Source organism: Leuresthes tenuis, unplaced genomic scaffold, assembly GCF_036924035.1.
Source record: "Leuresthes tenuis unplaced genomic scaffold, fLeuTen1.0.hap1 SCAF_22, whole genome shotgun sequence".
In the NCBI taxonomy this organism is placed as follows: Eukaryota; Metazoa; Chordata; class Actinopteri; order Atheriniformes; family Atherinopsidae; genus Leuresthes; species Leuresthes tenuis.
Genome location: NW_027325376.1, coordinates 12,587,284 through 12,609,085, shown reverse-complemented (window position 1 = coordinate 12,609,085; position 21,802 = coordinate 12,587,284). Strand labels below are relative to the sequence as shown.

Here is a 21,802-nt window from a genome sequence, read left to right as displayed (position 1 = left end):
AGGCCCTCAGAGTTAGCCATTATTTCTTCACATAGCACATAGTTGTTTGCTGCTGTGTTAAGGTTTGAAATATTGTATAGTGGAATATTAAATGACAGAAAAATATAGAACAACACCAGACAATAAAAAAGGGCTGTGTGTCATCTTTGTTTTAATGTTCTAATGGTGTGCAGGGGTGGTTACCAACTTATTGGGTGTTAGAATTCAACGGGTTATAAGATAAATCTGAGGGTTTGCAAAGAAAACAATCGGACAGGAAGTTTAGAAAATAACAATTATGCACTGCTTGTAAAAGACTAACTTTTCTCTTCAGGCCTCCAACAACCTCTCAGATGAAACAAGCTAAAAGGTTTGGAAGAGGAAAATCAGCTTCTGGATTGGTCTTTCACAGCTTACAGCAACTGTGTATTTACTTTGAATAGATTGCAAGTGAGAGCAAAAAATATTACTGTTTTGAAGAAACCTTTGGAACACAAAATAAAAACTAGAAACAAGACCCATTTTGGAGTTTTCAAAGCTTTCAGCTCCACTTTAAGGTCTTCCCCTGCAGATGAAATTACTCAGCTGTCAAAGAGATGTTTAGTTTGCCATCACCTGACTGAAGCATAGACTTTAGGTCCTGTGATAACAGGCAGTCATGCATGTCTCGGTTCGGGGATGGTCTCAGGTGTCCGATGAGAATGGCCTCTTTTATTTTTGCCCAGCCACCCGGGAACTCCTGCTGGCACCGAGGGATGTCAGGGTGAGATTTAGGGCTGTCGTCTCCAATCAGTCTTCACTGAGACAAAGCAAGGAATATGTTTCTTCAATTTCCAAGAACACTAAAAAAGTAAGCCAGATTTAGTAAATAACTGCACACTGAAATTAACGAGACCTAGACTTGAGAAGATATGACTAAGGGCTGATCTTACAACCTGTAGAATGAATGTAGTTCAAGGAAAATCCTCTAAAATATAGAAAATGCAGCACATATAGAGACTACCTAATCATGCAAATGTAAGTGTGTGTGTGTGAGAAAGGTCAGCTGTCAGGGACAAATTGTTTACTGATGCAGAATCCACACAATCCATATGTGTGATCTGCACATCACATGCTGCGCAGCCTCTCCCCCACCCTTATTTACTCTCCCTGCAGCCCTCTGTGTCACAGGAAGCCACGAGGTGGTGTGTGTGCTGGCAGCAGAAGAGCGTTTGCTGCTGTAGAGTAAGTGTGTTCGAGAAAGGGAGAGAGAGGAAGAGGAGGAAGCTCACAAGGATAGACAGATGCTGAAGGATAAAGACGTGCAGCTGAGACCTATCAACTGCAAGGCGGGCGGGGGTGCAATAACCCGACGACGACCCACATCCTCACGTACATGCACACCCAAACACACACATACATATCCATACCACCCTTGGTGTGAATTTCATTCCCATCGGGGTGCATGTTTTCCTGTCTGAGGTCTTTGTATTGCTGCCACTATGGGTGTCTGTGCCAGTTTGTGAGTTGGTGTGTGTGTGTGTACATGTATCTTCCCCTAACCTTAATCCTCACACTACATGCCTCATATCAACCATGCACTTACTGTAATTGCTTATGTTTTCAGCTACGCATGCTCCATGAAAGTAATGCCCAAGTTTGTGTAAATGTGCATATGCTTGTATGTGTGTTTATTGTACATTATGTGAGAGTGTGTGTGGTGGAGTCTGGCAGCTGTAGCAGACTTTAGCCAGAGTCACCAGGGAGAGGATGCGGTTATGAAGAAGAGTTGAAGGTCGGTGCAGTAAATGAGGTCAGCTTGAATAAATGGGGACTAATAAACCCCAACATACCAGCTATGAGTGAAACTATAGCAGAGGGCTCCATCTTCCTCTCACATATCAATCCACACATTACACTCAGGTATCCAGCAGTACTGCAGATCTGGCGTAGGTGGTCTCTTGCAGTTTTGTGGTTTCTAAAACCAAAAGCCACAAGCCAGCCAGTTTTCCCACACAGATAGATTCCCAGACTGTGCAGAAGGTTTGGTTTTTCATGCCAACTCCACCTCTGAGCCACTGTTGTCTCTAAACTGGTCTATCTTCCTCCACTACATTTAGCTCTGTCATCTGTCCTGCCAAGGTTTCCGGAGGTCAACGAAACAGAAACAGCTCCGTCTCCACTCTCTTTTTCCTTTTCGCTTGCCACCCCCCTCCCACCCGAACCCCTCCTCCCACCCGAACCCCTCCTCCCTGTCCATCTTTCTAAAACCTCATCGCTTTGTTTGTTTCTTGTTTGGATGTCAGAGCCTGCAATTACAATTCTTGACAAAAGCATGCTATAATTTTGCATTGCTGAGAAAATGTCTGTACTTTTGTCTTCATTTGCAGATTATCCATCAGCCTGCTGACTCATCTGCTCTGCTGCAGTGCCCTTGAACATGACACCAAATCAGTTTTAGGGGTACATTCTTTGTTTTTCTTTTAGACATAACTTTCTGATACTTCTTTATCCTCAGTCTTGATACTCTCCTCTGTCTCTGTCTCCCTTTCATTTTCCTGGCTGTGCAGGAACGGCAGGAGGTGTTGGTGGTGCTACAAGCTTTCCCCTCTTTGTTGATGTGAAGGGAAGTCCTTTGAATGACAAATATTAAAAGTCTCTTCCTCGTTGTTTTGGTCTCTCAGTGGGTGTCTGTCGCTATGTTGTACTGAGCTAGTTTCGGGAGTTGATGGATCACATGAAGAAAGCATTGCTGGCAGGAGTGGGAGTCATGTGGTCCCCATACAGGATGGATTTCCTTGATGGAAATGTCATGTAAGCACTACAGTATAAAGAGGAAAGTGCATCATATTAATGTGTTTTTGTGATTTTTAAAAAAAAAAAAAAGTATTTTTCTGCAAGAGTTTTCAAATCTCACTCTTACTTGATGATAAGCAGAAGAGAAATGTATGTATTTCAAAGGTGTCTCCTGTCCGTCGAGAGTCAAATACGTACTTTTGCCTAACAGTTGTTGAAATTTTTTTGCAGGAGGAAGTTGTTTTTATTTTTTTTTAAAAAGCAGAAAAACATCAATCTAAATGCAACAACAAAATTTCCAGGATTGTGCATTTGAAATTGAAGGACTCAGGAGAAAGAAATTTCAAAAGGAACAGACCATGCCAGAGATGCAGGGACCAAGAAAGCTTGATTTATTTCTTTATTATTAATTAAAATCCTGTTAAAGTATTCAACAAGCTGATAAAGGAAAGTATGAAGAAAAAGAGTTTGACCCCATCCCAATTCCTGCCCTCGTTTCTTCATTTTTCATTCTTGTAGGATGGGTAGGTGTCCCTTCTCTCTGGTGGATCAAAGAAGAATGGCCATCTTCCCATCCAAATGGCTACCAACACTCAAGTAAGGCTAAATGACCGCTACCACTGTTCCTGTTCCACAAATGAAAGAAGACACTTATTCTACCTTGAAGAATGAACAGTGGAGCAGAACCAAGGGGAGGAATTGGAATAGAGGCAAACTATCTCAAAGGGGCAGTTTAACTCTGCAAAATAGGGCAAAGGGTAGGAATTCAGACTGGGCTCTATCACCACCCCCAGGCATGTACAACCAAACTACCACATGGGGGCAGTACAGCCACACCTTTGACAGTCCTTCAGTCTCAATATAAGTAACCAGTAAAATGGTATAGTGGCCAAACAGGGGCCTCGGTGTAAACACTGGTGTGTGTGGCCCTCAACAGAGCCTGTCACCCAGCTCTTCACTGTTACTCATCAAGCTGGACTGCCCACTTTGAAGTGGATCTTGGGACACAGAGAAGACCGCATGCTCCCAAACAGGGAGAGGGGATTCTTTTTGTTTAGACTGGGCTGTAGATGTATGAGGTGAGGCTAGTCCAGTAATTCCCACCATATTCTTCTGGAGGAGTCATTTCCCCCATTTCCCCACCCAAAATTGCAAGTAACTCCAATTGTGGCTGTGCAATTGAGCCTTATCTAAAACTGGTATAACTTTCTTTTAAAACAGCCACAGGGAGTCATAATGGGAGAGCATGCTGTTCTTTGAGGCCTATTTCTTCTATAAGCACTCCTATAGGACATAGCTTCACTGTGACATTTGCATAATATCCTTATGAAATTGCATCTGGAGTTTTTTTTTTTCTAACCTTCCTTCGTGTGATGCTCAGTAAATGCATTGAGGGCGCTCTTGCTCTTCCATCAGCAGGTTGGAAAGCGCACGGTGGTGAGTGTCTATAGCGGTGGGGGGTTCTTCTTTAGCGTCTGTGAGAAGGTAGAATAGAGTCCAAAGGTCCGAGTCGGGGGCCCCCCTGAAACCTTTAGAGGAGGAGAAGAGAGGAGGTGCTGAGAAGGACTCGATACCACCCCCCAGCCCCCCACCCCTCCGCAAAAGCCTTGAAGAATTGCGCTCCGCCAGTGCGCCCTGCCTGCCAGTCGGAGGATGGGGATTTTTTTCCCCATTCATCGACGTCCCTTTTTTTCCCTCCTCCTCCTTTCAAACAAGCCAGTCGGTCTGTCAATGCGCTGCGAGCATTAGGGCAAGTCAAACCAGTGGGATTTTGAAGCAGAGAGACGGATGAGATAGCGCACGAAGCGCGTTCCTCCGGCCGAGAAGCTACACGTTCAGCTCTCCAAATGATGCGCTACATCGGATAGACATCGATATCCAACTGGGACTGACTGGGGCGCACAACTTGCCTCTTATTTTCCCGTTTATTTTTATTCACTTCACATGTTTCACGTTGGCCCGTGTGTGGCATTATTAGACTAGACGCGCTTTTTTTTAGCTCTTTGGTTTGTTTCTCTCAGTTTCTTTTTGTGTGTGTATGTTGTTGAATTGATTCTCGGATTCATTATCGATTTGGAGTCTCTTTTTTGTTTCTATTTTCAACGAGTCTGTTGAGAGGGTTTTGAGGATTTACAGACCGGTCATTTTTTTAACAGAGGCGAAAAAGGATTGTAATGCGTAAAGACTGATCCTGCCGAGGATCATGAGGATGGAGCAGTGGACACGAGTGACATCTTCTTCATTTTAGACATTTTCCTCTTTCCAGCTTTGGTCTCATTTCGACTGTGTCCTAAAACAAGTGACAAGATTTCTTTTCAGTACTGCATGACATGTTAGGAGGAAGATATTCTTGCGAAAAAACAAGGTGATGGGAGTGAAATCAGACAGAGTCGGCAAAGAGAACAAGGGAACACTGTTCGGAAAAAGACAATTAGGGCGCACCGAATGGCACCAGAATTAGCTATTTGGAGGCAATAATTTTAAGAAATTCTGAATCCGTGGAGTTCTATTTTCAGCCAGGAGTACTCTTTTTGGAGAAAGGACGGCTAATGACAAATTAATGGGAAAGTCATGGGATTGGCACTGAAATAGTACAACCCCGTGGACGCGCAGAAAACCCATCGTTTCTGGACACCCAGACGCACGGATTGAGCAAGTTTGTCCTGCATATTGAAGTGTTTCTTACTGCTATCAGGCACAATTTGCGACATTTTGGATCCATGTGGTTGCGCGTAGCAGGCTCTCACTTCACACTTTGACTGTCACTACCTATAGCCTGATCGGCTGTTGTCGCACATCCATTGTTTTGAGAGTCTCCTTGCAACGGTATATCGAGCACAGCAAACATTGCTGATTTCGTTTAAATGGGGCTGCATATGCTGGGTGTCAGGGTTGAAATGGCGTTTCGAGGAAGTGAGAATGGATTGTGGATCCTGCTGGTATTCTTACTGGATTTACTGGGGACGACGGCCAGCAATATGGAGCCCATCTATTGGAATTCCCTGAACGAGAGGTAAGAGCATTGCCGACCTGAACATTTTACTTCTTGACTGATAAGTTTTCAAATCCACGTTTGGGAAAAACGACTTGTAAGTTCGAAATACAACTTGGCTGGGAAGAGGATTTAATGAGTTAAAGCAAGTCTGCAAATAACACAATAAAGTTGGTCAAGGGCGGCGATTATACACAGACTATAGGCCTACTACAGCTACTCTGAACGCATTGAGTTTTTATTAAGGTTTCCATTCTGCAAGTTTGTTGCAGTTTCTTCCCAAAAAACATTGTTCCATCAATATTATTTGTAGTTTAATCTAAACAGTGCAATCTTATACACAGGCTGAACTGAAGCTGGCTGCTGTGTTTAACAGCTGCTCTGAATTTGTCACTCTGGCATTGATTATTGCGGTTAATCCAGCTGCAGTTCTTCTTACTGGAAACGTCTCCTGGCCTAAAGATGGAAGCTTTGCGTAGGATAATAAAGACTTATGTGATGCTCTAATTGCTGTTGCTGGATAACCTTGATTAAAGTCCAGGCACCGGCCCTCAGGCCTCTCAAACACCCAGTGTGCCCACAGGGCTGAGTTAATTTGCATTTTTTTTCTTTCCTCTGGAGAAGGTGTCAGGCATTAGCTGAGAAAATGCCATTTTGAACACCTCTCAACCCTCCAGCTCTAACAACTGACACCACTTTTCTCACACCTCTGCCAATTTCCCTCTGTCTGAGTGGACCTTGGTGGCTGAGAAGGGGGCTTTTTTCCCCCTCAGAGTAACAAGGTAGCTTGTCTGGAGGTAAAGAGATTATTTTCTGAGGACCCAATTGGAACAAAGATGTTTTCCATCTTGATAAAACTGTCAGCATGACGCTGTTCTTTAATGGGTCATATTTATTTTTGAATGCCTACATTATGCACTTTATCATAGTAAAAAAAAAAAAAAATTAGACTCAAGCTCTCAAATCCTCATTTCACACCCCTGCCAGAGGACTTTTCAGGGACTAACAGGTTTCCGGAGCGTTCATGTGCTGTAGGCTACGACCTGCTCGGTCTCTCCAAAGATGTGACTGTGCGTGGGCCCCTGCTGTGGAGTGAGGCGTGAAGCCCTTAATGAGGGCTTTTTGTCAGCAGTGGGTGGATTCACCCAACAGGGAGTAGAGTTGGACATGGGAGGGTAATTTCCGTGGAGAAGCTAACAGCTCAGGCTTTTTAGGCCTTACAGGTGATTCTACGTCATTGTCTCCTAATGGAGTTCAGTGTTAGGTGGATATCAGGGCTTAGGGAATGGGCCCGGCTGGCAATTAGATGGGTGGTGGCTTTGACGCCAGACTTCAGTCATTCCCACAGATTTGCTCACTCATATATTCAAAGTACAAAGCCTTTTGTATACTATGAAGCTTATTCATGGAGCTTACTATTCATCGTTAATCAGCTTAGTCATTCTTCGAGTTTATTTTCTTAGTCCTTTTACATACTTTCATGTACTTGTTTCTCCTTGCTCTCCACTTGACGAGAGCTTTACTTTAGTATCAGTTGCCTGAGGGCAAAATAACTTTGGCTCTGGGCTGAAATCTGAGGGCTCTGAGGGCTTGTTCAAATAGGGTGCATCTTCCAGTGATGAACTCCCGGAGCCCACACCCATCTGGTTTGTACTTCTGAAATGAGGCGAAAAGTAAGCAGAAGCAGTAGTCTGTATCAGTCAGGTGCTGGAGAGAGTGTATGGTTCACATCTTGTCTGTGCAGCAAATGGACTGTCACATTGTTAACCTGGAGACCTTTGCTGGATACACGGCTTTGAAGTTCAGACCATCAACCTGCAGCCTCGCTCTACCTCCCCTCTCATCTCTTTTCACCATTGTGAACCCTCATCATCCTTTCACTGTCTTTTTTAATTTTTTCTCCCTCCTGCGCTGTCTTTATTTCCTGTATGTCCTCTACCACCCCACCCCCAACCCACCGCCACCCCCGCCTCCAGTAGTCGCTGTCTTTTTCCCCCCTGTCAGTTTCCGTCTGTCTCTATTTCTTCTTCGCTCTGTCACTCCCTCCCTTCAGTGCAGTGACCAGACGTAGCAAATTGGAAACATGTGTCACATCCAGCCACTAATTATGGCGCTACAGCAGTCACTGATGCACCCAAAAAATGTGTTAGGGATGACAGAAGTGAGGTGGCAAAGGAGGCATCTGTGATTTTACAGAGTGTATACTTGTATATAACACATGGTAACCAAAATCTGGTATAAGTTTTATTGTCACCAAGTGCTGCATCCACCCTTTTATTGACTACTCCATCAGCTGAAATTACTACAGCCTGACAGAAAGAAGGGAGAGAAGTGTTGAGGGAGGAATATAAACAGAGACAGGAGCCAGGAGGTGAAAAAGAAAACAAAAATGGAGGGAGGCGAGAACAGAGTGAAGGTAGAGACTTTCCTAACCCTAAGTAAATCAATAACAGTTAAGTCTCAAGTGCCAATACAGTTTTCTGCTCGAGAAAGAGGGAACTGAACCAGAACGATCACCTTGGGAAGAGCTCCCCCCCTACCCGCACATACATTATCCTTATCTCAGCATCTCCCATTATCGGTCTTACACGGGCGCCCTAATGAAAGATCGAATCTTACATTACTCCCCTGGACTTTGGGGTGTGGGGGTGGAGCAGGCGCAAGGGTGGCAGGTGACCCACACACACAAAAGGGATCAAACAATGGAAGGTCACATTGATGAACACAATCTTTTTTTTTTTTATATATATATATATATATAGACTCAAGCACAAAATGAATTGAAATTAGGAGAATGTTGGCTTAGGTCACTCCTCTGATGACACCATATGGAGTTTTGTAGGTTTTGGCTCTTGTGCAAACTTGATATCAGCGTCTGCTCTAAAGGCCAAAACCTCTCATTCACCCCTGCTTTTGCTCGCATTCTTTCTTTTTCCCCCTTTTCATACTTTGGTAATCGGTTGTGGATTATTGTAAACGGCTGCTGAGGCTGGGCGCCTCCTCGCTCGTGCTCGCGGTGACTTGTATTACAACTGTTTCCCCTTAGATCCCCATTAAAATTTAATCCCCCCTTCCTGGTTCTCAATAATTCATTAATCGTCAACTAATTGGCGCCAGATAAAAGACTAGCTAACTAGGCTAAGTGTTTCTACTAGGAAAAAAAAAAAAAGAGAAAAAAAACTGGAATCACTGGAAATCTTCACAGTGAGGGCATTTTGGGACTGAGTGCAGAGTATGTAATAAGTGTTAATAGGTCAAACAGGATGTCAAATCCAAGGAGCAGCATTCCAGCACCCGAAACTCCACACCCGTTTCCACCCATGTGAAATCCGCCCTTTCATGAATAATGCATGCATCCACTCTTTGCAGATAAGCCTACAGCCTACATCCGTAGGCTAAACAATTAGACAGTATCCACAGGGTAGTTTCTTTTTATCTGAGAGTTTTAAAACAAGAAAATGGAATTGAGTGAGGATGAGAACATGAGCCATAATGCTCAAGCTGCCTGTTAACCCAAGCAGGCAGCAGCGTCTCCCTCCCTCTCTTTCTCCTCCTACCTCCCTCTCCCTTTAGTGAAAAAGAGGAGTGTGTGCAAGTTTATGAGCTGAGAGCAACAGGAGCTGTGAAAAGAAGTTTCAGCTGATGTGGCAGGATGGAAAGGCCAGGGGAAGGAGAAAACAGAAAGCAGCCAACCCAGCCAGAGGCTCAAAACTGTTTCCCTTTTCTTCCTTTCTTTGGGCATCGCTGGCAGGCAGATGGGCACGCAGGTATGCAGTTTGACTTTGTAAAATCCAGACACGTGAACAGACGGATCTATTGCAGCCACTCATGCTCAACAGATGCCTGCGCTCATACACATAAATGAGCCTCACGGGGCTCGACCCTCCCCTCTCGCCTCTGTCGGACACATGTGTAAAGAGTGTGTGGTCCTAATGTATCTCCTTTGTTGCATGTGCAAGTGAGCATTAAACACACACAGTAAAGGCTGTAAACACAGGAGGGCAGATGTGCACACACTTACACAGGAGAGGTGAGGTTATTGGCAGACGTCACGCGGAAATCATTATTTTATCACTCAATTATAAGTTTATTTGGCGGGGGCAGCGCATATTCATCAACATCATAATAGCTGGAAAGCGTTGCTGTTGTAAATATGCTTGGGTTGGCTAAAGAGCTAATTTACTCCCCCACTCTCCTTGGCTTCAGAAGTGACTTTGGGATTTTGGTAATAGTTAAAAGTGCTGATGATTAGGATGAAGCATATTAAAAGCGTGCAGCTGGCTGAGCTAGTTCATATTGTTCAACTACATGAAGAACCAAGCATCTTTTTTTCCCCTCTGGGAAAATATGCATGCACAAAAGCAAACAGGCTTACACCGGTTGGTAGTGGTGGTAACAGTAATCCAGGCCGCAGGTCTGGCGGGGTCACATGTGTCCCAGCATCACTGGGCAGATTGCCCTCGGCGGCTGAACTCGGAGCCCCTTAGCAAGGCCAGCCAACACACACAGGCTTCTCATTAGCTTGCTTCACAGCACACCGTGCCTAAGCAGGATCATCCAATCCTCCTGGCAGCATTTGGACTGGGCCAGGTCAATCCTCCTGCACCACCCCCCAATCACCCCTCCACTCCACCCCTGGGTGACACAGAGACTCAGACTGTTTGACTGGGAAGTCAGTATAAAAGTGTGTGTAGACTTTATAGGCCAGAGGGGTGTGCAGTCGAAGTGTAACCTCTGTTCATCGGCTCCACTGTCTTTTCTTTCACTTTCTCCTTCAGTCTCTTAACTCTTATTCAAACCTTTTTTTTCTTCCTTCTTCTCCCTTTGCTTTCATCCGTCTACTCCCCCTTCTTTGCTCCCTAGTTTAATTCAGGCTCTGTATCATGAAACTCCCAGCTCTGCTGCTGCTCTTCACATCTCCACAGCACTGTGTTGGGCTCATAATGCAATGGCTTTGACATTCCAGATAAACAGCACAGCAGCAGGAGTTGAAACGGCTATGACTTTGTAAGATGTGCTGGCATGGGTGTGTTTGGAGCATGAATACCAAACCATGCATTCTGATTTACAAGCTCTAAGCTGTTCTGTGTATGGCATGTAAAATCTCCCTCTTACCAAGTGGTTTATGTTGTTATTAAGTGCCAAGGTCTGATTTTTCTGTGCGTAAGAAGATATATTCAATCTGTTTTCAACTTATTTCAAGCAGTGTCTTAAACATTTATTAACCTCGAGGAATTTGACCTACAATCCTGTTAAATTATTTGAAATGTTGAAAAGTCGAGATATTCCTATGATGTTCGCTGAATTTACTCACACTTTTGAATACTATAAGGATTTTAGTCTTGGAATGACTGTATTCTGTTTGCGTTTTTTGTTCTTACACCTGTACCCCCCCAAGCAACATCACTGTGGTGTCTTAATTTGCATAATGCTACCATACAGCTATGCATAACTTGTAAAATGCAAAACAAAAGACAAATGTTTTGTCCTCTTATCTCCCAGTCAGTTGCTCATTACAGTTGGAATTAATTCTCTTGTCAGCCTTTATGTCCCATCACTTTTATCCGCATCAAAACTCTATCAGGCCCTTCTTGCCGTCTGCCAACAGACGTCAACACAGCGCCATGATTGGACACAGGCCTAAAATGGTTTTGTAACTGAATGTTAAGGAGAGAGCGTGTGTGTCTGCACAAGAGAGACAAATGAGCAGGTCTGCCGCCAGACAGCTGTGCCTTGTCACCGTTGAAGTTTTGGCAAACATCTTTGACCGATATGAGCAGGAGGGCAAAAATAGAATAAGTGGGTGTTGTCAGGGTGAGATGAGGAAAAGATAGAGGAGAGAGGAGAGCTGAAAGGTTTAGGAAAGGAAACAAAAAGCATGAAAGAGAGTGAAGGAAGGCAACTGAAGAGAGAGATGGATGGCTTGGAAGCCCGGCCGGGTTTGACAAAGGTACTGGCTGATGTGACACAGCTCAGACATAGAGAGTGACTGATGATCTGTAGGTCACAACCATGACTAGCTGCTTCCTGCTCAGCTACAACTGAGCTGGCCCCTCATTCCTCATTACTGACACGTCCCATAATATTTATCCCTGTGAAGTCCAGCATGAAACCTGGGAAGCTTTAATGGAATTCATCGACTTTTAGGGCAGAGTGAGCTCTTTGATCAACTTAGCGTGGAGCGATTGAGAGACTAGCTGTTTCCCCTCTCTTTATATACGGCGTTTCATATGATGAGATGATACAATGCAAACATCTACTGTGCTTAAACTGTGCACACAGCTTGCATGACTCAGAGGCAGAATGATGCCAAACGCCTCATAGCAGAAAATGTGTTGATAGACTTCATTTGCCAAAAGCTAAATCAATCCCTTTCACAGGAGAGCCACTGTTCCACTCAATAATCAATTTTGAAGTTCACTTCTCTCCAAGATGAAGTGTTGCAATTTACATTTGGTGAGAAACCCACTTTGTCCTCTGCTGTTTTTCTGCATTTCACTAACTGATGTGCTGCAAACAGTGCAGAAAGGTTAAAAAAAGGATGGTAATGTCAAAACTTAACATTTACCATGATGCTTCCCTTTTTATTGTTCTCCATTGTATCTTATTTGGAACACAATCTCACTAAGTCACATCAAGGATAACAAATAATACACCATCAACCAACAAAATGGACCTACAAATGCAAGGCGCACAGCCGGTAGCTGCTTTTGCAAGTGATGAAGTGGTTACAGGTGGGGTTTTCTTTAAATAACTCATTTTTACATTTATATTTTTGGCATGAGAAGCTGTTATCGTGTGATCTGCAGAAACAAACTGAGCCACAAAAGTAAGCACACATGAATCATCCTGCCTGCAAGGACCCTGGTAACAAAGCAGAACAACTATTCACGGCTCAGCTATATAACGATACATGATTTGTATATGTGTGTATGTATAAAAGAGAGGGGGAGGGTTCTGTGGCTGTGGGGTGGATGTCTGGTCTTTTGTGTGGGATATATGGAGACCTGTTGCTCCCAAGCATCTTAGCTTCAACATAAGCTTTACCATTGACTTACAATGGGTCAGAGATGATCCTCATGCTAAGAGGCTTTGGTGGGAAACCCAGTCCCGGTCTGCCCCACGTCAGTAACAACCAGTCATCTTGAAACTTGGCTTCTTAATAAACGAACACATTTATTGCCCCACATATGTGCAGACTCCACCTTAGATCTTTTTGCAATATTCTCCATGCCTGACTCTCAGCACCTTGATTGTTTTTCCAGGCTTCACGCTTTCTTCTTCTCAGATGCTTGAGTCTGCGCACATATACATAGTTCTAATTAGGAGTTAAAAGACCGTACAGTCAGCACAGAGCATCTGGCTTTGGCATTAGCCCATCATTGTTATAGTCTTTGGGGAAGCTGGCCTTGCCTTACTGTGAGGGGGAAAACTCATGCTTCATTTCCTGGGTTCTGCTTAAGATATAATTAAAGTGGAAGAGACATTAAAAAAAAGATGCATTCTTGTGATGGAAATGTAAGATTAGAATGAACACTTCTGTTTTTAGGTGCAGGTATGGACTTCATATGAGGACACTTGAAAATTCCTGATTTATCTCAGTTTAGTTTAGCTAAGGATAGCTTACAGATATGTTTCTGTTTAAGTTGCTGGTTTTGAAACTCGTATATGACAAAAGTTTTGTCGCAAGTTGTTGAAAAGGCAAACTGTGGATTAAACTATGGTCACAGGTCACAGTCATTTTAGTCTTAGCAGTGTGATATTACAGCAGATATGGTGCTTGCCTAAGGCTAGAAGAAAGGAAAGTCTATTAATCTTTGCATCAAAGTTGTATACATATATTTGTATATAGTTGTAGCTTAGCATCAGAAATGCAAGCACAGAGAAATGGCTATACTGGTCCCAAAATGTCTCCCCATCAAAAACGTCCAGCGTAGGAATCCAAGCAATAACAGTAGCTGCCACAATGAGTTAAAAAAAAAATAAATATTTTCCTACATCGCCATGTATTATGTTTTTATTCCTACAGATTGGAATTTGCCGTTTGTTCTGTCATTATGACAAGGGATGCCTACCTCTAGCAGCATACTATAAACCTAATTTAGCTACACAATGAATGCAACTGTTTTAAATTAGATTTTGTTATTAAAATCACAATAAAACTTGAACATTTAATTGAATCACACATTATAAAGAAACCTTTTCCCCAATTACCTGACTGTAGCCACAGAGTGCTTATTGACAGTTACTAGCAAAAGTCTGTCACTACAGTAACAGGAGCAGAAAAGTGGCATTATCATTAGCTAGGTTCTTAGTCACTGGTTAAATCAGATTTAGTAAGGTCATAGCACCCAAATCCCTGAGTATATTAGATAATCAAGAATTTATATAAATGCCTCGGTTGCTTATTTAGCTTTTCATTTGCAAGTTTGTAAGTTAGATTGTCTTTCATACCAGTTAAAGAGCTTTATTGTTTGTTTTGAACCCCTTTCAGCCTTGCAATAGATCATCTCAAAAATGAATTGTTGTCAAACTAAAACAACTTTTCTCATTTCCTAGATGGTAGAAGTAGAAATTATAGAAGTATTTCAACCTCAAGCAAAGATTTAAGGCAGGTACAAAAGAAAAATAGCTGAGATCTCACGTTTTTCCTTTTTTCTTATTTATTAATTAATTTTCTTATGTTTGCAGCATATGGAGTCCACTGTGGTGCTTTGTTCTTGTGGACATGTAACTCTAATAAGACCCATCTTGTGTATTATGAGCATTGAAGGGGATTGTGTTGGCCATTCCATGTCCCACAATGTGATACCCCAGCTCTGGCCATAATATGTGACTGTACTGATGCACTGGAAAAGTGGCTTTCTAGCAGTTTTAGCCTCCTCTACTCTGTCTCTCTTTTGCCTTTGACTTAATTTATTGCAGTCAACGTTAACACACATCAGAATTCGTATACACATGCAGGCATGCATGCACATAGTGTAGCTTGTGTATATACACACACATACTCATGCATGCACAAATGAAAAATTTTATTGCTTCCAGTTCTGGAAAAAGTCCAAGCAGAGGGCTTGAATTTCCTTAGAGGTACACTCCACCACCCCTTCTCTTTTTGTCAGTAGCATATCCCTCACTCCCTTCCTGCACTCCTTCGTCTCTACTCTCACTCCTTCACTTCTCCCTCCTCCCTCTGCTCCCCATGAACAAAAGCGCTCCCCTCCCAGAGCTTCACTGAAAGCCCTCACACACACTCGACTCTCTGGCTTCACACTCTCCCACACGCACTTTTAGTCCTCTCGTCGTCTGCAAAACCAGTCCACTTCTCTGCACTAATCCCCCTTTCATTTCCTTTGTCTTTTCCTTTCCTTTCTCTCTCTCATTGCCTGATTCACCACCAGTGTAAGTTTCCTTTGCTACACCTCCAAGCTGTTATCATGTTACAGCTGGGTGGCAGACAGTAAAATTTATTCTCAGTTTTTTTTTTAATTGCTCTCATCTCCTCCTACTCTAGTTTTCTTTTTTCCCTTTTGTTACGCTACTTCTTTGTGGGTGGTTCTTGATCTGTAGTCTCTGTTTCTCCTCATTGGCTCATCACTGTCCACCAATAAATAGGACCTCTGTAGTAAAGACAGAATGAATAATTGTGATTGCCTATCACTGTGGTGTCAAAGTAATTTGTGAGTGACTGTCAACCAGAACACGCATATACACACACACACACACACACAACCAGATCTACCACTCCCTCCACATTCTCCACAAATCAGGAAGTCATACCCTCATTAGGTACCCCATCTTGTAACCTCCCTTCCAAAAGTATTTTTCTTTCCTCCTCTTTATCAGTATTGGAGTGCAGCTGTAACGCAGGTCCCCAGCTACAGGAGGGGAAAAACAGATGGAGCGCCCTCCTTTCTTCTCTTCTTTCATCCTCCATTCTTTCCTCCCTCTTTCCCTCCTTCCCCACAAAGAAAATCAAGTCAGAAGAATGCTGCTGCTCGGGGGGGAAAAGGGGGAGATGGGACAAAAGCCCTTTTTGGACAGTCTCTCTCTTGTATTCCTTGGCTTTCAGCTGATGGATGAGTGGCACGACTGAGGGTCACTTTCTCGAGCATATGCAATCCCGTACCTTATGGAAAGGTTTGTGCATCCTTAAATGTATGGGATGCTTTTTGCACGGATAACCGTTCGGCTGTGGGGGTTTTCAAGAGAGTGTGTCTCACACACAGCTGCCATGGTGTTTGTGTTTGGTTGCCCGTTTTGCATGTTTCAGTAAAGCCACTGGTTCCTTTTAGGCCAAGCCCATCTGGAGCCTTAGTCCTGGGTGGCCGTTATATATGTGTGCACTGTTTGTGTACTCAGCTGAGCATTGCAACACAACCAGTCTCTGAGGTGTATTCTGGCACTTAAATAATACGCATTATCTGATTTCTCAAAACCTTGATGCAGCTGCTGTAGAGCAGCCAAACAATGTCTCTGCCATGCATACGTGCTGTAATTCAACTGTATTTTAACATTATCGCTTTCTAATCAAAACCTTCCCTTTTGTCTTATGTTTCAGCTTAAATTCAATCATTTTTGTGACAGGCGAGCTAACTCTATTATGGTGGTACTTAGCTAGAACAAAAGAATTCACTCAAGGTCCTGTTTAAGTGCCTGTATTGCCTCATGATGCCCTTACATGCTGAGTTTTATGTGTGTGCGAGCCTGCTTTTGTGCTGTTGTGTGGATGTCAGGCATGCGTCATGCGTGGGTGCATGCGCTTGTGTACATGCCCTGCGTGGGATTGTGTGCACCCCCCCTCCTCCCCCTCCCCTATAACCACATTAAGCATTATTTGCAAAACAACATAATCATGGGAGACAAAGGAAGCTTTTTGGACATGCATTAAAAGAGAGAGTGAAAACAACAAAAACTGGCCTGTACCACTTGACCCTATTGAGAGGGAGGTGATGAGGTGGTGATGAGGTGGTGTTGGGAGGGAGGGCAGTGCAAGCCAGGGGGAGATAATCCCTCCAGTAATGGCGGCCCCCCGTGCTCTGGCTCTAACGTGGCGCGCTGGGCCGTCAATCACTCAACAAAGCTGTCTGTAAGGGGATTATGAACCTGCGGTTCCTCCCTCCTCCCTCACCCTTCTCTCTTTTTCTCCTTCTTTTGCCTTTCCCCTTCGCTTGTCATTTCTCTACTCATTTTTCCATCTTTCGCCCATTGCCGTTGCCCACATCCTACCCCTATTTTCTGCTTTGACACTTGCCTGACTGTCTCCTTGTCCACTGTCCTCTCACAACAAAATGTCAGATTTTGCTTGGCTGTCTAAAGCTCAGTTTATCTTCAGCTTTCCATTCGTCCCCCCATGTCCTCCATAAGTCCCATTTCCTTCTTTCTAAAGCCTGTCACACACTTTCTCTATCTCTTCTTTCCACCCGTGCATTTTTTTATCACCGAGACAAGGGACAGGTGCTCGTTTGTGTTTTTCTGTGTCTGTCTTTAGGAATTGACAGATGTCCTACGCCATACCATGCAGCTATGCACAAGAAAAATAACTACTGGTCTATTTGTGCGCAAATGGTCCAATCATTCTCACATTTTTCAATAAATCTAAAACAATGCTCTAATATACTTAGATAAGACTTGCAGAAAAAAAATGTTCAAATTTAAGAATATGAGCCTCCATTTTTCACCCTTTTTGCAGCTTGTACACCCTCACTCAACAGACACACCAAGCTGTCGCCTGGCTAAATGTCACCTTTTCTTCAAATGTGATGAATAGCTTGGAGTCCTATCTTATCACTCTGTCTTTAACCGTGCTGTTTAAAACCCAAGCACTGCCTCCTCCGGCTCCTGCAGGTGGTGACAGAAGCCTCTCCTCCTGCAGTCACCCTCCATTAATTCACAGTTTTGCCACGCTCACTATCTCTCCATCTATCTGTCTGTTAAATGTCTGTTTAGTTTAAACGTCTATCAGTGCTTAGACGAGCCTTCACTCCTCACCTCCTTTAACCGGTTGGCCCACCTTTGCTCCTGTTTTATCCTGTTCCTGCTGTCTGCTTTTGTTTTCAAATTGACTCTCTATTTTGCATGTTCTCTGTTCCTCTGGTTCTCTACTCTCTCATAGATAATCTGTTCAGTTTGGCCAGCAGGCCATTGTTTGTTGCAGGACCTTAACTGGTTAATCTGCCTCAATCCTTCGAATAATCTCACGCTTTAATCCAACAATCGTCTGTTGGGCCTGCGTGGGAGAAATGAAAAGGAGATTTAGGGGGTCAAGACTCTTACAGTGGCACAGCAGTGTTTAATTAAAGCTCTGTTTCATTACAAGTTGTAATCAGGCTTCCCATCTTTTGCTCAGTTGATTTTTCTCTTAAGGGTTTATTTGATTTAAGCCTCTTTTTTTTATTTAAATCACCATGTTTTAAAGGTGTTGCTGTGTGGAAAAACATCAAAAAGTAACCCCCTTTTTTTGGGCACATGCTAAAGGCTGCAGCTTTTCAGTTCTGATTTATTGTACCATAATCTTAAATCTCATTTCAATCTTTCCAGTTTAAATGGCTAGATTCAGACTTCTTGTTAACAATAATCACCCTCAAGGAGACTACGATGCAAAGCGACTTTAATTTAGGGAAAAAATTGATGAAGAGATGGAGAGATTTAACAACCATTTATTTTGCCATTAAGAGAGCAAGATCAGACGGCAATGAAGGGTTTAAGTGAAGGAGAGGAGAGAAAAAGCACCAAGAGAGAGATATTTAATGTGGGTGACAGGGTTGTTATCTAGCAGGCAGCTGATGGTTTTAACAGCTGTGTTATCTTGTGTATCTTGTATTGGATTTAACTTTATTCTCTTACATGTGTTGTTTTCTGATTGGCACTTTGATTAAAGACATCCACTCGCACAGATGCAGAAACAAAGGAGAGGAGGCAGAGAAAATGGGAAAAGAGACTGAGGAGCAGTGCTTTAACTGGGCCAGCGTCAATCGTACTGTCTTGTGCAAGGATCATCACTCAGTCAATACTACTGATTCCAAATGGATATATGTGGTATTTTTTTCCACCTCTCAGCATGACATAGATTGAAGAATATATTGGAAGTGGGCAGGAGTGCAAAAACTGATTCACTGACCGATTAGAACAGATAGTTTGCTCATGATCTTGAGTAGACCTGTTTTACTGAGTACCAGGGGGAAAGTTATGGCCAACCTCTGTCCTATTTCACTTTACTGCATTTAAACTGGCAGTATAGTAGAGGTGCCATTACAGACGGACATGGTACCAGAAGAACCAAGGTCATCTGTTTTAAAAAGTTGGACCTGCTTCAGTTGAGCCACAAAGCATAAAAGGTGCTGCACCTGCCAGTAATAGTTGGAATAAACAATTCCATGTATCATTTATTCATGCAAGACCGAATCTCGACAGATTACTTTGTGATTGTCTGGACAAAAGATAAGATAATGTCCTCCTGATAACTCATAGACCTGTTGCATATTACAAGTCTTCAAATTCACAGATCTGTCACTCATACTTGACTTCCTGGATTGCATTTAATGGCTTAGCGTTATCAATACACTCCCACCAAGGCTACCTTTTGGTTCGATTTCAGTCTGAACATTTAAGAACTTACCTTGTACAAATGCAATTAGTGCTACGGTACAAATTCTTGAAGCTTCTTCACAGTAAAAGCCTCCTGCTGGTTCGCTGTAGGTATACTTTAAATGTGAAGCAGCAGTAGGTTGGGTTGCATCATCAGCAACAAAAAGCTCCTTTGATATTACTGAAAGCAATCAGAAAACTTCTAACTTCCACTGACATGAAAGAAAAAATGTAGAAGCAAGAATCAAAACCGAGATTCATGTCGATAACAAAGAAGTACGGAGAGCTAAACACAAAGGCTGAACGCAGATACAAGCACAAAATGCTAAACGAGGGAGGGAGTCACCACACTTTGACAACAACAGCTCTAGAAGGCTACAGTCAGAATTTAGAATTATAAGTGTGGCATGCTTTTGCACTGTTAAGGTAGCAGAATGTGATTATTTATTCTTATTTTTTGATTAAACATACGAGGTTAAAGGGCGAGACCAGTTCCGTAAAAAAACATCAGCATGATAAGCTAAGATCTCCACTAGTCGCTCCATAATATTCGGTTTCGTCTCACACCTCTGCCACTTTCGTCACTTTCTCTCCCCCATTCTCACCGGACTTTTTCCATCACACTTCAGCCTGTCTTGTTGTTTCTGACATCTCTCTTTCATACATTGAAGTCTCTCACTAGCCCAAAAAAAAACAAAAAAAACTTCTCATGCTCAGCTTGGTGTGCAGCCTGTCTAGCTTGCTTTCAATACACGCTCACACACCAGCATCTACTCCTACCTAAGCTAAGGGAATAATAGAATCAAGGACTACTCTGAAATAAAGCAAAGATGGGGGCCAAACGCAGGGATAAAGCAGACAGAGAGCTCCATATTATTAATTTAGGAGGAGAAAAAGGGAATTTCTGTCACCCCCCATGCCGCTGCTTCTATAGAGCTATATAGGAGCACACAATGGAGAGATTGGCGCGGGGGGGCGGGGGGCAGCAGACATAGAGATAATCCATCCTGCTGTATGAACTGTGGAGTTAACTCTTTCTTTGCACCATCTTGACCTGTTTTCATTCCTCCATCACCATGCTCCTGAGTCTAACTTTCTAATTTTACTTTAACTCCACCTTATCCTCCTCCTCTCCTTTTTCATTCACCTCGCTGGGCTCTCTCCTTAATCCTCCCAACATTTCTTCCAGACCTGTGGACAAGAATAAACCTTGGCACATCCAGTCAAAAAAGTACCCCCCCCCCCCCCCAGATTCTTCTAAAGTGCACGTATTTGCACTTTAGAAAAATCTAATTGATTAGTTATTATGAATTGGAGAAGTTTCAAGAAACGGCCAGTGCCTCAAAAAGAAAATATGGACAAAAACTCATGCCAGGCATCACCCCTTGCGGTTTAATCTATTGAAGAAAGAGCCAATATTTTTGTCCTCATGCAAAGAACTTGACATTTCTTTATGTCACTATAAACCTAGCCATTTCTGCAGGATGTGTGTGGTGTTGTGGGGCCTCCTTCCTTTCAAGCCTTCATGCTCAACAAGAAGCGAAATGCCAACGGAATGCATTTCTATAATGGGCCTGCTGACAGTGCTGCAGCTACAAGCAACGGGAGGAAATATTCTCCAGAAGCCTGTTACTGTAAAGATTTTCTTTGTCTCCACAGAGAGATGGAGGGAGGGTAGCGAGAAGGATGTGTTGGGAGGGGGCAGACCCGGGTCTTTGTATGAACCTGATTGATAGGTGTGTCTGACCTTAAGCACCTCTTGAGAAATCCAACAAGTCATTTTCTCACCTTATATTTAGTCCCTTCTGTATCTTCCCACACACACTCTCAGACAGGCCCTGGATGGAAACCTAATTCTGTCCTTTCTTTTCCTCCTTTTCAAAAACCTCCCAATTACAGGCACTCCATTTTCCACCTCTCTTCCTCTCCCTTTCTCCCCCTCCCTCCTCTCTTAACGAGCAATCTCATTAATGTCAGAGCGCCTCTTTCTCTTCCTCGTTCCTTTTCTCATTCAGGCTCCTGGCCCGTGGAGAGAGAAGGAGACAGAGATATGAAGAAGAGGAGATAGAGAAATCAGAGCTCAGCTGAAAGGGCAGGTTGTGTCTGAGAGAGGTGGAGGGGAGGCAGGGTGTGGGCAGAAAGAAGCCAGAGCCCAACGGAATAATGGCCAGACAAGTGTGTGAGATTACCACCCTGGTTTCAGAGGGGACGTAATTACATGCTGCACAGCCTGTCAGAAAGAACCAGATGAGGGGACTGTATTTAGTGATGCACTGGTGAAATGGTGAGGCACTACTAAATCTGTGCCACAACCGGGTTGGCTGCAGACCTGCTTGTGTGTGCACGTGCGTGTGCAGGATGAGTAATGTTAAGCCATTCAATGTTGTAAATTATTCAGAGGCTTCATGCATGGAAACATTATAATTCCATGTCTCAGTGTGAATTACCCTTCATTTTACCCTGAGGCACATA

General features: G+C 43.3%; 1 protein-coding gene across 1 annotated transcript in view; it reads left to right on the top strand.

Moving 5' to 3' along the window:
• The first annotated feature begins 4,390 nt into the window (after nt 1-4,390).
• efnb3b (ephrin-B3b) overlaps nt 4,391-21,802 on the top strand; it is a 77,170-nt gene continuing 59,758 nt past the window's right edge. Inside the window, exon 1 of the mRNA XM_072376863.1 lies at nt 4,391-5,767. Coding sequence (XP_072232964.1) covers nt 5,619-5,767 — 149 coding nt within the window. The 5' untranslated portion in view covers nt 4,391-5,618. The remainder of the gene's footprint in view (nt 5,768-21,802) is intronic.